Source organism: Apus apus, chromosome 1, assembly GCF_020740795.1.
Source record: "Apus apus isolate bApuApu2 chromosome 1, bApuApu2.pri.cur, whole genome shotgun sequence".
In the NCBI taxonomy this organism is placed as follows: domain Eukaryota; kingdom Metazoa; phylum Chordata; class Aves; order Apodiformes; family Apodidae; genus Apus; species Apus apus.
This window is the reverse complement of record NC_067282.1, coordinates 170,889,583-170,902,602: the sequence shown is the minus strand read 5'-3', so window position 1 is coordinate 170,902,602 and position 13,020 is coordinate 170,889,583. Positions and strand designations below refer to the sequence as shown.

General features: G+C 44.7%; 1 protein-coding gene across 2 annotated transcripts in view; it reads left to right on the top strand.

Moving 5' to 3' along the window:
- The first annotated feature begins 2,630 nt into the window (after positions 1–2,630).
- Positions 2,631–13,020, top strand: part of LEMD3 (LEM domain containing 3) — a 52,080-nt gene continuing 41,690 nt past the window's right edge. For both annotated transcript variants that reach the window (XR_007889268.1, XM_051617114.1), the window contains exon 1: positions 2,631–4,215. Coding sequence is in view for 1 of the 2 variants with exons in the window: in XM_051617114.1 (XP_051473074.1) it covers positions 2,673–4,215 (1,543 nt within the window). In the remaining variant the exon portion in view is untranslated. The remainder of the gene's footprint in view (positions 4,216–13,020) is intronic.

Here is a 13,020-nt window from a genome sequence, read left to right as displayed (position 1 = left end):
AGCTTTTAAGAACCTACAAAAATGCTACACAAACTTGGAATCAGGACATCAAGGTAAAAGAAGTATTATGATAGAACTTCAAATCCCAGCCCAATGAGCTCAACAGAAATGTGATTGCTAAATTTCAGAAGACCACCTTTTCAACCAGTGGGAGAACTGCCAGCTTCCTGAGGACACCAGTCCCTTAAGGATGAGAGGGAAAATATAAACCAAAATGTGTTACACAGAAAAAACAACAGCCAGTTTTTTCCTGATGAACAGTCTCCACAATCTCTGCACTCAGCATTTATCTTTAAAATTACCTTAAAATTTACCATCTACCATTAAGTAGATACTTTCAGTATCTACTCAAAATTTACAACATGGAGTTATTGATACTAACGAGGTGTTGATATTATTGATACTAATGTATACTATTAAAGAAATGTGGTGATTTTGGATTGGTGAAAGTATCCCAACTTCAGTATCAATCAGATGATGTATTTTTGAAACATTTCATAATATTTTGGCACACAGATTTTAAAGCATGACTTGGAATATGCAGACTTTTCAGTCAGCTGTTCTGTGTATTTTCATGCAGTAGTTTTGCAGGAGATGATTCAATTGTTAACAATGTATAGTATTTACTGCCCTCCTGCTGCTATGTAAACAGCTCTATAAACTAACTCATGTCCTATTTGTAATAACCAGACAGAACATATGAATTGCACTGGTAAGATGACAGGATCTTCACCTCTTGTAGGACAGCATGCATTCTTCTCATACAAGGAAGGTGTCTGAGTGGGTGTTAGCCAGAAGGGTGCTTTTCAGAACGGGATCTAGTCTGGAACTGACTGCTCTTGGTTTGGCCAGCGACACAGGCAGCTGGAGGTTAACACTGAACACAGGGAGGCATATTCAAACATGTATCCCAAAGGGCTGGTGGAAGGTGTGGGTTGCTTCTCACCGAGGAGGAGTGGAATGTCGGAAGCATTTCTCTTGGCACTTGGGATATCAGTTAGCTGCTACAGATTGGGAGACAGGTCAGAGCAGGTGCATTTACATTAGTGGTTTAATGCATAACAGAGTTCATGTTGAGTGTAATCTTTACAGCTGGAGTTCTGTGCATTACTCCAACGCACAGTACTGCTGCATGTGAAGTTGTTCCTCTGCCAGAGGAACAAGGAGGAGGCTGGGCACAGTGGATCCATGTATAGCTCACCAGTCACACAGACCCTTGAACCTTCTCAGCCCCAGAAGAGTGGTGTTAAAGGAGGCTAGATGAACTAGGTGAGTTCTGTGTTCCTAGGTGTGGTCAGTCAGAAATGGAGGGTGGGGTATTGGAATTAATCACCACCATGCATCATCACCATCCTCATCATCATGAAAGACAGCTTCAAGTCACCCTTGCAGCCCTCTAAACTGAGCTTGATCTTCAGCATGTAGCTGCCTCGCATCTACTTTAGCTCCAGCTCTGCAAATGTTCCTCAATAACAAGATTAGCAGCCTCAGCTCAGGCATTAGCAGGGAGCATCCACACGATCCTCATGGCAGCAGACTTTTGAGGGAGAAATGTACAACTGTTCCTGAAGTTGGATCTTGTTTCTGGACCACTTCTGCACATGGTGTGACAAGGCCAGTCGGAGTCAGGTCAAAATGGAACATCCTCCTGCATTTTATGATGGGATAAGCAGTAGGTAATCTTAGGGTTTTGTCTTTTGGAATGAAGAGATAAAAGGAAATTTTAAAGCCTACACAAGGTTCTGCGGCCAACACACACACTCTGAGAAGTGCCAGTATGACACGTCTTCATATTGGCACAATGATTCGACAGGCACACGTTTCCGTACAGCGTCAGGCAGGCAGTTTCAGCTGGCACGTATTTGAAAGACTGCATTTTCCCAACGGAAAGAGCAATATACCCAGGCAGCTGCAAACGCAACGAAGGTGGTGCTGAGCCGCTGAGAGTGAGGAGGCAGCTTCCGAGAGCGTTCATTCATTCGTTCATTCATTCACCCCGCCGCGTTCATCTGTCTCCTCACGGAAGTCCCGGAGCTCGGGAGGGCAGCTCCCGCCGCGCAGGGCGGGAAGGGGCGCTCAGGGGCTCCCGGGGCGCCTGCAGCCGTCCTCGGGGGACACCGATAACCTGCAAGGGGCGGAAAAGGCCGCTTGGTGTTCGGGCCGACACCTCTCGGGCAGGGCAGTTCACCCCCTCAGCACCACCAGCCGTGCAGCCAACAACCCGCGTCACCGCCTGCTCGCAGCGCGCGGCTCCGGCTGCAGCTCCAGAGGCGGCGGCCGCGGCCCCGCCGCCCCGCGCGCCCGCACCTGCCGCTCCGGCCTCCGCGCCCGGCGGGGGGGGGCGGGGATCCGCCCCCGGCCACAGCAGCGCTCCCGCCGCCCGGGGGTCCGGCCCGGGGCCGCTCCCGCCGCCCCGGGGTCCGCCCCGGGGCCGCTCCCGCCTCGCGCCGGCCGCCCCCCCCCGCCTCGCGCCGGCCGCTCCCGCGCGGCAGGGTGGGGGAGGGGCTGCCGGCGCCGCTCCCCCCGCCCCGCCCCGCCCCCCCCCCGCGAGGCCCCGGCGCGCGGGCGGCGCGCGGGCGGGCCCGGGCCGCAGCCGAGTGCGCACGCGTCAGTTCCGGCGGGGAGCGCGGCGCGGCGCGTGGGTCGGAAGCGCCGCGGCGGCGGGGCGGAAAATGGCGGCGGCCGCGCAGCTGACGGACGAGGAGCTGTTCTCGGAGCTGAGGCGCTTCGGCTTCTCCCCCGGGCCGGTGACCGAGAGCACCCGGCCCGTCTACCTGAAGAAGCTGAAGAAGCTGCGCGAGGAGGAGCGGGCTGGGGCCCGCGGCGGCGCCAACAAGACCCGGAACAGCAACAACAACAACACGGCGGCCGGCGCGGCGCCGGGCGGAGGCGGCGGCGGCCCCGGGCGGGCGGTCCCCGGCGTGGGCGCGCGGCTGGCCGGCGCCGAGCACCCCTGCCTTCCCGGGGCCGGCGGCGGGAGCGGCCGGGGCCGCGCAGCACCCTCTGCCGGGGGCGGCAAAGTGCTGCTGGGCTTCAGCTCGGATGAGTCGGATGTGGAAGCCAGTCCCCGGAGCCAGGCCGGCGCCGGCGGCCGGCGGGAGCGGGCTTCGCCCCTCTTCCGCGGTCTGAGGGCCGCCGCCCCCCACGGCGCCGGCGGCGTGAGCAGCAGCTCCCCCCCGGAGGAGGCGGCCCGGAGGAAGCCCAGCGCCTGGTGGGGGGCGGCGGCGGCCCGGAGACCGGCGGCGGCTCCGCAGGGTGTGCGGGAGCCCGAGGACGGCGACGAGGAGGGCGGGGAGGAGGAGGACGAAGAGGAGGAGGAGGAGGAGAGCGAGCAGCAGCGGTGGAAGAACCGGACGGTGAACGGGAACCGGCTTCTCTCCTACGGGGGCGGTAGGGACGAGTACTCTGACTCGGAGGAGGAGGAGGCGGCGACGGGGGCTCGGGCCAAGCAGCAGGTACCGAAGGAGGAGTCTGCTGCTCGCCGGCCCAGACGGAGCCTCAGCAAGTCTCCTGCTCCATTCATAACGACCAAATGCGCTGCAGCCGGCGCTGGCGTGATGGAGCCGGGCCAAGAGAGGGCTGGCGGAGGCTGCGGTGCGGGTGTAGTCGTAACGAATGACAGGGCGGCGGAGGCGGCTGCTGCCGGGAGTCTAGACAGGGGCAGAAGTCTGGAGGAGGAGGCGGCGGCGGCGGGGGGAGGAGGAGGAGGATGTGAAAACCTGGACTCCGGTCCCCCCAGCCCCAGGTACCGCATTGGCCTACCTAAGAAACCCCCTGCCGTGTTGTTGCTGCCGCCGCCGCTCACGGACGTGGACAGCAGTAAAATCACTGACCCCCCGGGCACCATTAGGAAAGCGACCAATAATCATGTTTTCAGCGGTGCTGCTGGTAGCTATAATGTTGAATCCAGGATCTATTCAGCTACCAATAGCCTTCCCCCGGGTGGAACCACCTCCTCCCTTAGGCTCAACCACTCCAATCATACGGGTTCAAATCATACCTACCTGAAAAACACCTACAAGAAGAATCTCTCAGAGCCCGAGGAGGAGCTTCTCCAACAGTTCAAAAGAGAGGAGGTATCCACCACTGGAGGCTTCAGTGCACATTACCTGTCCATGTTCCTATTAACTGCTGCATGCTTGTTCTTTCTGATACTGGGATTCACATACCTGAGAATGAGAGGTTCTGGAGTAGCTGAGGATGTGGGAGCCAACAGTAAGTATTAGGTGAAGGGTAAGAGCAGTTTCTTTCTGCAACTAGATACAAAACTGTTATTTTACATCTGTGTTCCCAGACATCTTTTGCTGAGCAGTTCTGGATTCCACCTTTGTATATAATCTTTCTGTATAGGATGGAGCTCAGAGAAAAGTATATGCCTTGCAAGCTTCTGTAAGCTGCTTTCAAGACATGTGAGGATCAGCTCAAATCCTGGCTTTAATACGTTGTTGCCTTGTTTCCTGGCATGTTTTCTTCACAAAGCAATAATGTGTTTTGTTCAGTATAGCAGATGCATGGTCAATAGAGAATTGACCATGGTCAATTAGGCTGGTCTCATAGAAGTTAATAATGCCCCTTTAGATACCTGGGATTCCTGCAGGCTAAAATTTGACTGTAGTTGTTCAATAGTAAAGCAGGTTGTGTTCATTTATGAGTACTGAGGTTTGAAAAGGATGCTGGGTTGAGGTGGTGTTGCACACTGCAACAAACTTTGTGCAGTGAATGCTGGACCTATTGTTTATTGTTCTCTAATAATTACTTCTTTCTAAATTTAATTGAGAGTATATGTGAAATGCTGTTGAGCTTTAGTTAGAATTTCAGAGCTTTTTTTAAATTATTTAATCTTGAGTTACTTGGGAACTTCTTTCATATGTAAAAAGTAACTTCTTGGAATTGAGTTAGAAACTACCATTTTCTCTTTACAAAGCATACAGAAATGGAAGTGTACCACCTAAGGGTGGTGATCCATGCTAATTCAATTCCTGGCTGCTCTGAAATGGGCAATGGAGATTCTAACATCAAAGAGAAAGATTGTGCCATTGCTGTTTTAATTTCTCCTCAGGAGCAAAGAAAAATTGTGCAAAAAGCTAGTTTTGGAGTTTTGGGATGTGAGAACATCAGGAGGCCCTTGGGGACTTGCATGTTCTTGAAATGATGGGGAGGATGCATGGGGTGTATGCGTGTGCATATATTTCTTTGTATAGATAGTAAAGGATTTATGTACATGTGGGCATGTCTACAGTGCCTTGTAAGGAGTGATCCCACTGTTAGATCAGGATTTGCTAGATGTTACAGGACAGAAATAGCAGTGTGGGATGGCTTGGTTGTTTTTCCCTCCCTCTGGAACGTTATTCCTGACATGGTAGCAGAATAGTTCTTAATTTTGCTTTGCGCTCTTAGCGGGGAGGGGTGTAAAGAATTCAGAGTTCCATAGCAGCAAGGACTTAAGCATTTGTGGTGGTTTCATTGCTGTCCACGTGGCTCTTAACTACTGTTCAGTCTTGGTTTTTTGGGATGTCGGTGGACATACTCAGGTGGGCTAAAATTAGATACAGTGTAGTGTGACTCTTGGGGACTATTCATACTCGTATTCTGTGCTTAGCTGCTGGCCATAACTGCTACAGACATATAGAAGAAGCTTTCTTATGTACTGATTAACTGTGTAATTCTACTAACATGTATTAGATTTTTTTTTTCTAGTCTTGAAATCTGACGATTTTTAATAGAGGAAAAGGTCTGTCAACCTACTGAGATAAATGTTCTGAGTGGGAAATAAAGCAGCTGAGTTAAAACTCACCTGCCATGCTGATAGATAAAGCTGAATGTCTCACCTATGCAAACAGGAATAATACTGTGAAAATAAATCCACTCTGAACTTTTTGTCTTGGAAGAAAACTTCATTCTGAATGTGTGAACTTTCCTGTAGAGCATGTGGGATCACTGTGTTGGATATACTGCTGTTAAAAAGTTAACCCAGCTGGAACTGATAGAGAATAGTTCTCTCCTGCCCGTTTGCTTAGGTTAGACTGCCAAGCCAAAGATCTGGTAGCCCAGTGTCTCTTGTTAGTTCAATTAAGCCAATTCTTGGCTGGTTCCTATTTGTTTTCTTTTCAGTGGATCCCTGAAAGTGGATTTCCTGAAGAATTGTTCTGGCACTCGAATTTCATATGTCCTCCTTCCTCACAGCCCCAGGCTTTGCAAAATAACAAAATGGGAACAGGGCCCCTTGAAGGAAGTGAACATCAGGTTTTGTGGCTAGCTCCTTTGATAGGAAGGCGAGTAGTCTGCTTCTTTTAAGTAATGTGGGAATGAGCAAGGAATTACCTTGACCATGTGCTCAGCACGTGCTCAATAAATTTTTACTTCTCAGAAGGGCATCTGCAGTAAAAATATGGTAGGTCTGTAGAACAGGCAAGAACAGACAAGACAGGCTAATAAAGACTGGCTGCTATTGGGAAGAGAAAGAAACCTGTTGTCTGTTAGATCTTCTCTAAGCTTCGGCGTCATCTGAGTGAGTCCTTTGGCTCTTAAGCTTGTGTGGGCGTGTTCTCTTTTCTTTATAGAAGCAGAACTGATTAATTTTTATTAAAAATAGTGCATCTCAAGAAACATCTTGATTGGATACTAAGTTTTTTCCGTCTCTTAGATGGCTGTAGGTAAGATTCTCTTGGCTGAGTGATTTGATTGTGAAAAACTCAGTTATTGTAAACTTCAAACTGTTATCATAAAAAGTATTAGGATGCAGTGGATTGCACTATACCATCTTCATAATCATAGTTACTGTAAGAAAACAGAAAAGGCAGTTGTTTATGTATTTGGGTGCCTTTTTATTTTAACTTTGATGTGAATGATGTACTGTGAGCTTAATGTTGTTTGTCTTAACTGTTCATTACCTAAAATGAATTTCAATCAAAATTAAGTTGTTTGACATTGAAGAATATTTATTGGCAAGTGCTTGCCAAATATCAGTGCTTGCAGTATTTGTCAGGCTGTAATTTGAGAACAGAGGAGGTGTGTATAATGGAGGAGTCTTAAAACTAGGTGTTTGAGTTCAATTTAGGCCAGGTAAAAAAATATAGATGAGAAGTGGTAAGCAGAAAAAGTCAGAAGAGGCTTATCACTTATATCATGCATAGTTTTCAAATGGCTTCTTCCTCAGAGCTCTAAAATTGCCTTGGAGTGCTTTAGTTTTTTCACACGTGTGGCATAAAATATTCAGATAAATCAGAATTGGGGAAATTCTTCTGTGTCTAACCTACACATGGTCAGTTGAGGTAAGACTTTATGCATTTAGCCGTCTAAAATTCAGGTACGTATCTATGGGGCTTTTCCTAAAGCATGTTAAACCATTGCAATGAAACTAAGCTAATGCATAAGTGCATATTGTGCTTGTTTTCTGACAGTGTTGTACGTGAAAAGAAGGATCAGTTGCGCCGGGTGCTGGAAACTTCATGTGGCTTTTGCTGTAAATTGTGTTTTGTTTGCACCTACCTTCGAAATACCTTGGAATTGTATCAACTTGTTGTCAAGCCAACCTAGTAGTTTGTTAGGAAAATTATAGAATTGACTTTTGTCTACTTGCTAGGGTTCTTCAAATCCTGAAGAGCTGGGTAGACCTTCTAACTTCGGGTTTGTTGTGTGATGTTACTTTAAGCATGTCAAGTAGTTGCTCTGGGGTGTTAGTTCTGAAGTTATTGTTCATGTAAAGATAAAGATAACAGCAGATTTTGCTTTCAGGTCTGCTTTACTTTCTGAAAGATGAAGGCCCTGTTACCGGTGCTGTTTAAGGTTATCTGAAATAGGTTGCATTTAAGTTAGTGTCACTGTTTCTGCTCCTGTACTTTGCCTGGGGAGTGATTGATGTAGCAAAAAAAAGTAGTCTTGAAACTTTCAGGTAGGTCTTGTTTAATTTGTTACATTCTCTTGAGGAGAGGCTTTTGAAAGTAACATCTCTTGCTAGTAATTTTAGTCTTTTTATGATACTTGTTACAAAACAACTGCTAGGTGGATATTCCTTACTGCATTTGCTACAACTTGTGTTTTTGAAATGTTAATTCAGGGAGACTTAGCAGCTCTGTATATTGCAAGTGGAAGCTTATGCAAATCACAATTCTAAGAGCTTAATTCTATTCCATTGACTCCTTTGTTCTCGACTTCTAAATGTCTAAGGCTTTAAAACTTGTCTGGAATTTTATGCAGTGAATTTAATTGTTAAGAAGTTAGGCTTGCTGCATAAAACAGGAGGAGACAACTGTTATACTTACAGGCTAGCAAATTACTATTAAAGTGCTGTGGTATTTCACAGGTAAGTATTACAAATCAACTTGCCTTCTAAGATCACCTTGTCAGAACAGTCTTGTCTTCTCGACAATGTTGGCTTCAATCGAAGAAAATGAATTTTGGATAAGAAATACTTCTAGAAGGTAGTAAAGAGAGGAAGCAAAATCAGAAGATTTTGAGAGTTTCTGTGTTGTGTGGCTAGTAATGTTGCTTGTGCTTTACAAGTGATATTCTGACTTCTATGCCCATGTAGCAATTTATGGCTTGATTAAACCTTTAAAGGTCTTGTGGGTATTTGTGTTCTCTGTTAAAATTAGTTGTCTGTTGTGACCTGTGGTAGGTTGAGGAGAGTAAGTTTGACTGGCTAAGGGACTGTAAAATCAAGGTATATTTGAAGAATCAAGGTATATAGAAGAAAGTGATTTTTCAGGGGACTTGCATGGTTGCTAAGAACCTCAGTAGTAGTATCTTTGTCCTCACACTTCCTTTTTTAGGTCCTACTGTTACTGGTAGGTCTAGAGTGGGAGGAGTGGCAATGCCTTTGTTGTGATTATAATAAAAGGGGACATGGTGTAACTGCCACCAGTCAAAGTAACCTGATGGCTTCTGTCCACTGAAGAGTTCTGATTTAGAAACACTAGGAAAAGGGGTAGTGTTAATGATTGAAAGAAGCATACTGATGGATGCAAGGATAGATCAAAGAACCATTGCATAACTTAAAGCTGATCTCATATAGGTTCCTTCTGTGTAGAAGTTTTGCTTCAGTTTATAATGTCTGATGATGAGTCATACTGGAAATATATAAAAAACCCCATTGACTAGAATGAAACTGGTAAGACAGAGGCTTTGCAGTTAATGACAGTGTGCTGTCCCTGGAAAATTTGGAGCAGCAAAACCAACTCTATGCTTTGACATCATGCAGGTGTGGCCTCTTGGTACAGCTGACTGTTCAGGTAAGGCACTGCTTTGATGTTGTATCAGTACTTCTAGATTTTTTTGATCAGATGTATCAAGGCTTTGGGTTCATGCATCTCTAGTTGGAGATATTGCTAGCATTCTCCCCTAGAAACTTTAAGTGTCTACAGAAGTCTGTTCATTCAGTAACCTCCTCAGCCCAGCTGGAGATATTTAAGACAAACGTAGGTAATGGAGATGAAAGACTGAATGACATATATTTAGGTTGCTTGAGCATACTATGGCATGAATAAGAAATCTGTCTTCACCAAGAGGTACTGTTTGTAATTAGGAAAAATATTATGGGCCCAAACTGCTGTACTTTGGATTTGGTGGCTCCTTTTCTCCAGTACCCTTATCATTGTCACCTTTTCCCTGCTCCTGTGCTGTACTTCCCACAATGCTATTCAGTCCTGCTTCTCTATTCAGCTGTGTGTTTACAGTCTCCTCTGGAAGGTGAGAGGGTGGGGAGCAAGTAAGCATGAATGCCTGCTAAATGTGAAACAGGCAAACATGGTGTGCCTGTTGGGCTGTGTGGTGGAGGAGGTATGTTGTTATGTGTGGTGTTTTGCAGAGATAAATTATTTTTGCAGAGGAAAGGCTCACATTATCTGCTTACTGAGGGTTGTATTGTAACACAGGTATCTTGAATAAAGCTGCCTTTTTCAAGTCTTAAATTTCTTTAACTGCTTTAAGTGAACTCTTGTGTCAGACTTAATTGATGTAGGAGGCTGTTTAATGTGGGCAGAAGAAGATGCAGGGGCTAAAGAAGAGAGGTCTAACATTGAATTAAATGGCATTACAACTTACTAAGTAGTCTACAAGATGCATTGAATTGTAATGATGCTATGCTAGATAAGTAAGAAATAGATCTGTTAATAAATGAGGGATTGTAGACTTAATTCCTAGGACATTTTCTTAATGAAAAGTTGGAGGATACCTTGTTAGAAAGTACTTGTTTTATGCACATACTAAGACTGGCTTCGTACTGCCTTTACTTAAGTCTTAATGCAGGGTTTATATTCAGGTCACATCCCCTTAACCTTTTCTTTATTAAAAAAAAAAGAACAAAAAAGTTTTATACTTGGAGTCATGGCATCTTGGATAACGTGACATCAGCCTGTCCTTGCTAGGCAGTCAGCTGAACAAAACTCTAGCATGAAACGACTGTTGGGATGAGTTGGATAAATGTAGTGTTTTTCCAGACTAGATTTTAAGGCTACAACTAGTTCTTAATTTTCCTTTTCTCCACAAAAAAATATTTCTTTGAAGGTCAGTTACATCTCATTGCTTATTGAAGAAGCCTTTGACTGTCTGACTTTCTTATATTGCTTAGCTTTTGGCAATTCTTAATTGGCTGTGTGTCAAAGCTACTCAAGTTAATTATCTGTCCCTTCAATACCATCTTGCTATGTATTCACAATCAAACCAAATTATTGGGGAAGGGCCATTCTGGCAGTCTTGCTTGTGCTGTTTCTCATTCTTGCAAATTCCTTGGGAATACTTTCCTGTTTCATTGTAAATAAGATACAATGATTTATGAAATTCCGTGGTGGCATCTTGAGAGAAGAGGTGTGTATGATGTCTAGTTTATCCTAGTCCATTTCTGAATTGGTTTGCTGCTGATGTATGATCCAAGGAAGTTTCTGGAGGTGAGAGGCATAGTGTATTACAAGGAAAAAGCTGAAAAGGTGCCAGTTTTTTTGAGTGGTGTTTTTTGGCTTGTTTTGTTGGGTCTTTTTGTGTGGTGGGATTTGTGTGGTGTTTTCTTTTTGTTTGCTTGTGTTTTGGTGGTTTTGGTTTGTTTGTTGTTGTCATATGCTGCCCTGGGGAGATTTTGCTTAGCTGAGAAAATGAGATTAGAGATGCAGGTTTCCCTTTGGAGAAGGAACTAGTCTCACTACTTATTTTTGAATTTTGTTTCTCCTATCTGTAAGCATGTGTAATACTGCTTATGCAAAAGCAGCCTTGGATAAAAGTGTTCGTAAATCACTGTGGGAAGTGGGAAATCTGAGCTATATCTAAAGGATGTATTTGTTTTGTTACTTTATGTTTTATATAAAATAGTGAGCACATGCATTTTGACAAACTCAGAAAAAAATTGAGAGTTGAAAACATCTGAGAGCCAGACTGCTGTACTGTATGTACAATGTCCTTTGAGCTAGTAGTTTTTCATTTCTCGATGAAAACCAGAAATACCAGACACTTTAGTGCTCCTGAGAGCACATTCAGAATAGGTAGGTGCATATGCACAGTCTGACTTGGTGATCCAGGTGTATTATGACCAGTGTCTGTTAGATTTGACTTGAGTCAAAGGTGGTACTCTCTGCAGAAATGCTGTAGACTTTTTGTTTTTAGCTTGTTTGCGTTGAGCACTAATGTCTCTGTGGACTTTTAGAGCGGAACAATGCAGTGTCTGTTGCATTTTTATTTATTTATAACTTTAAATACTGTGGATTTTTTCTCTTGACCTTCAGCTAAAGGTGATGCTTATGAACTAATAACAAAAATGTTCAGATTGAGTACAGTGAAGTAGGGGGGAAAAAACAAAGGAATGTGAAATCCAGATTTGTTCTATTCTGCTAGGATGCAGGCTATTGAAGTAATTTCTTTGGAGGGAGAGCAAACTGTGGAGGGAAACTACCTGATGGTAGCAGCCCTAGGGAGAAGTTGTCCTGGAGATTTGAGGGTCAAAGGGTCTGCATGTCCCTTCTCTAAGGGAAGGGATACCTGAATTAATATGTAATGTTCTTTGCTATTGGGAGATGGGAATGTACTGAGCTTCTTACAGATACTTTGGTATCAGATTGCTATATATATATATATGTTCACCTCTGCTTCCTTAATTATGAGATAAATGGTTTGAGGAAGGAGAGTTAAGGTCTTGTTTTGTAAACATCGTTTTATCGTTTTAAGCACCTAGCTTTGTACTATTATGTAGTGATTTACATACTAGAGTTTTGTATTAAGAAGTAGCCGATAGTGTAGTAAGATCTTGTCCCCAGGGTTTGAGATCTCAGTAAGAATAACTTGTTATTTCTTTCCAGCGTCTTTTTTTATGCTGTTCCTGTATAGCAGATGAGTTTCTTGCCACGATAGGTTTTCTCTCTTCTCTAGATCCACCTGGCTCAGAAGTACACACAGCACTTCTAGAAGATTCATCAGCTTAATCCATAAGCTGATGGTGTAACTCTTTAATACGTGTAATCTGTTTTAATTAAGAAACAGTTATGATAACAATATTAGAAGTCTTAGTTTAAGCAAATTCTTCAGATGGTTAAAGGAGCCAATGGCAAGGCATATGTAGAAGGATAATGGTGATGTGTGGCTCTGGTAGTCCAGTTGTTGCCTTCAGATAAGTTTTACTTGAACTTCCAAGTTTATGCTATCAAACTGGTATGGTAGATGAAATGGGAGGTTAGCCAACACTTAAGTTTTAGTCCAGCCGAGTGAAAATGGAGATACTGAATATTGCCTAGTTTTATTAATTTCCAGTCAAGTGGTGTTATGTCTTGCATTGGTTTTGAGGTCTGCAAACTTCTATACTAGGTACACAGTTTTCCTTCTTTTTAGCTAATATGAATACTTTTGGTAAGTTGGCTCATGTTTCCTCTCTGAAAGTTCATCTTTGTTGTGGCAAGAGATGTGCTAGCAGCTACCTCTGTATGTCCTGCATGGAGTGAGCTCTTTTTTCTCCCTAGGAATACCCTAGGGCACCTATTTTCAGAGTTTTACTGCTGTGTTCAGGTTTTGTATAGATCATTGTTCAGCAGTTCTGCTCTTGGTGCA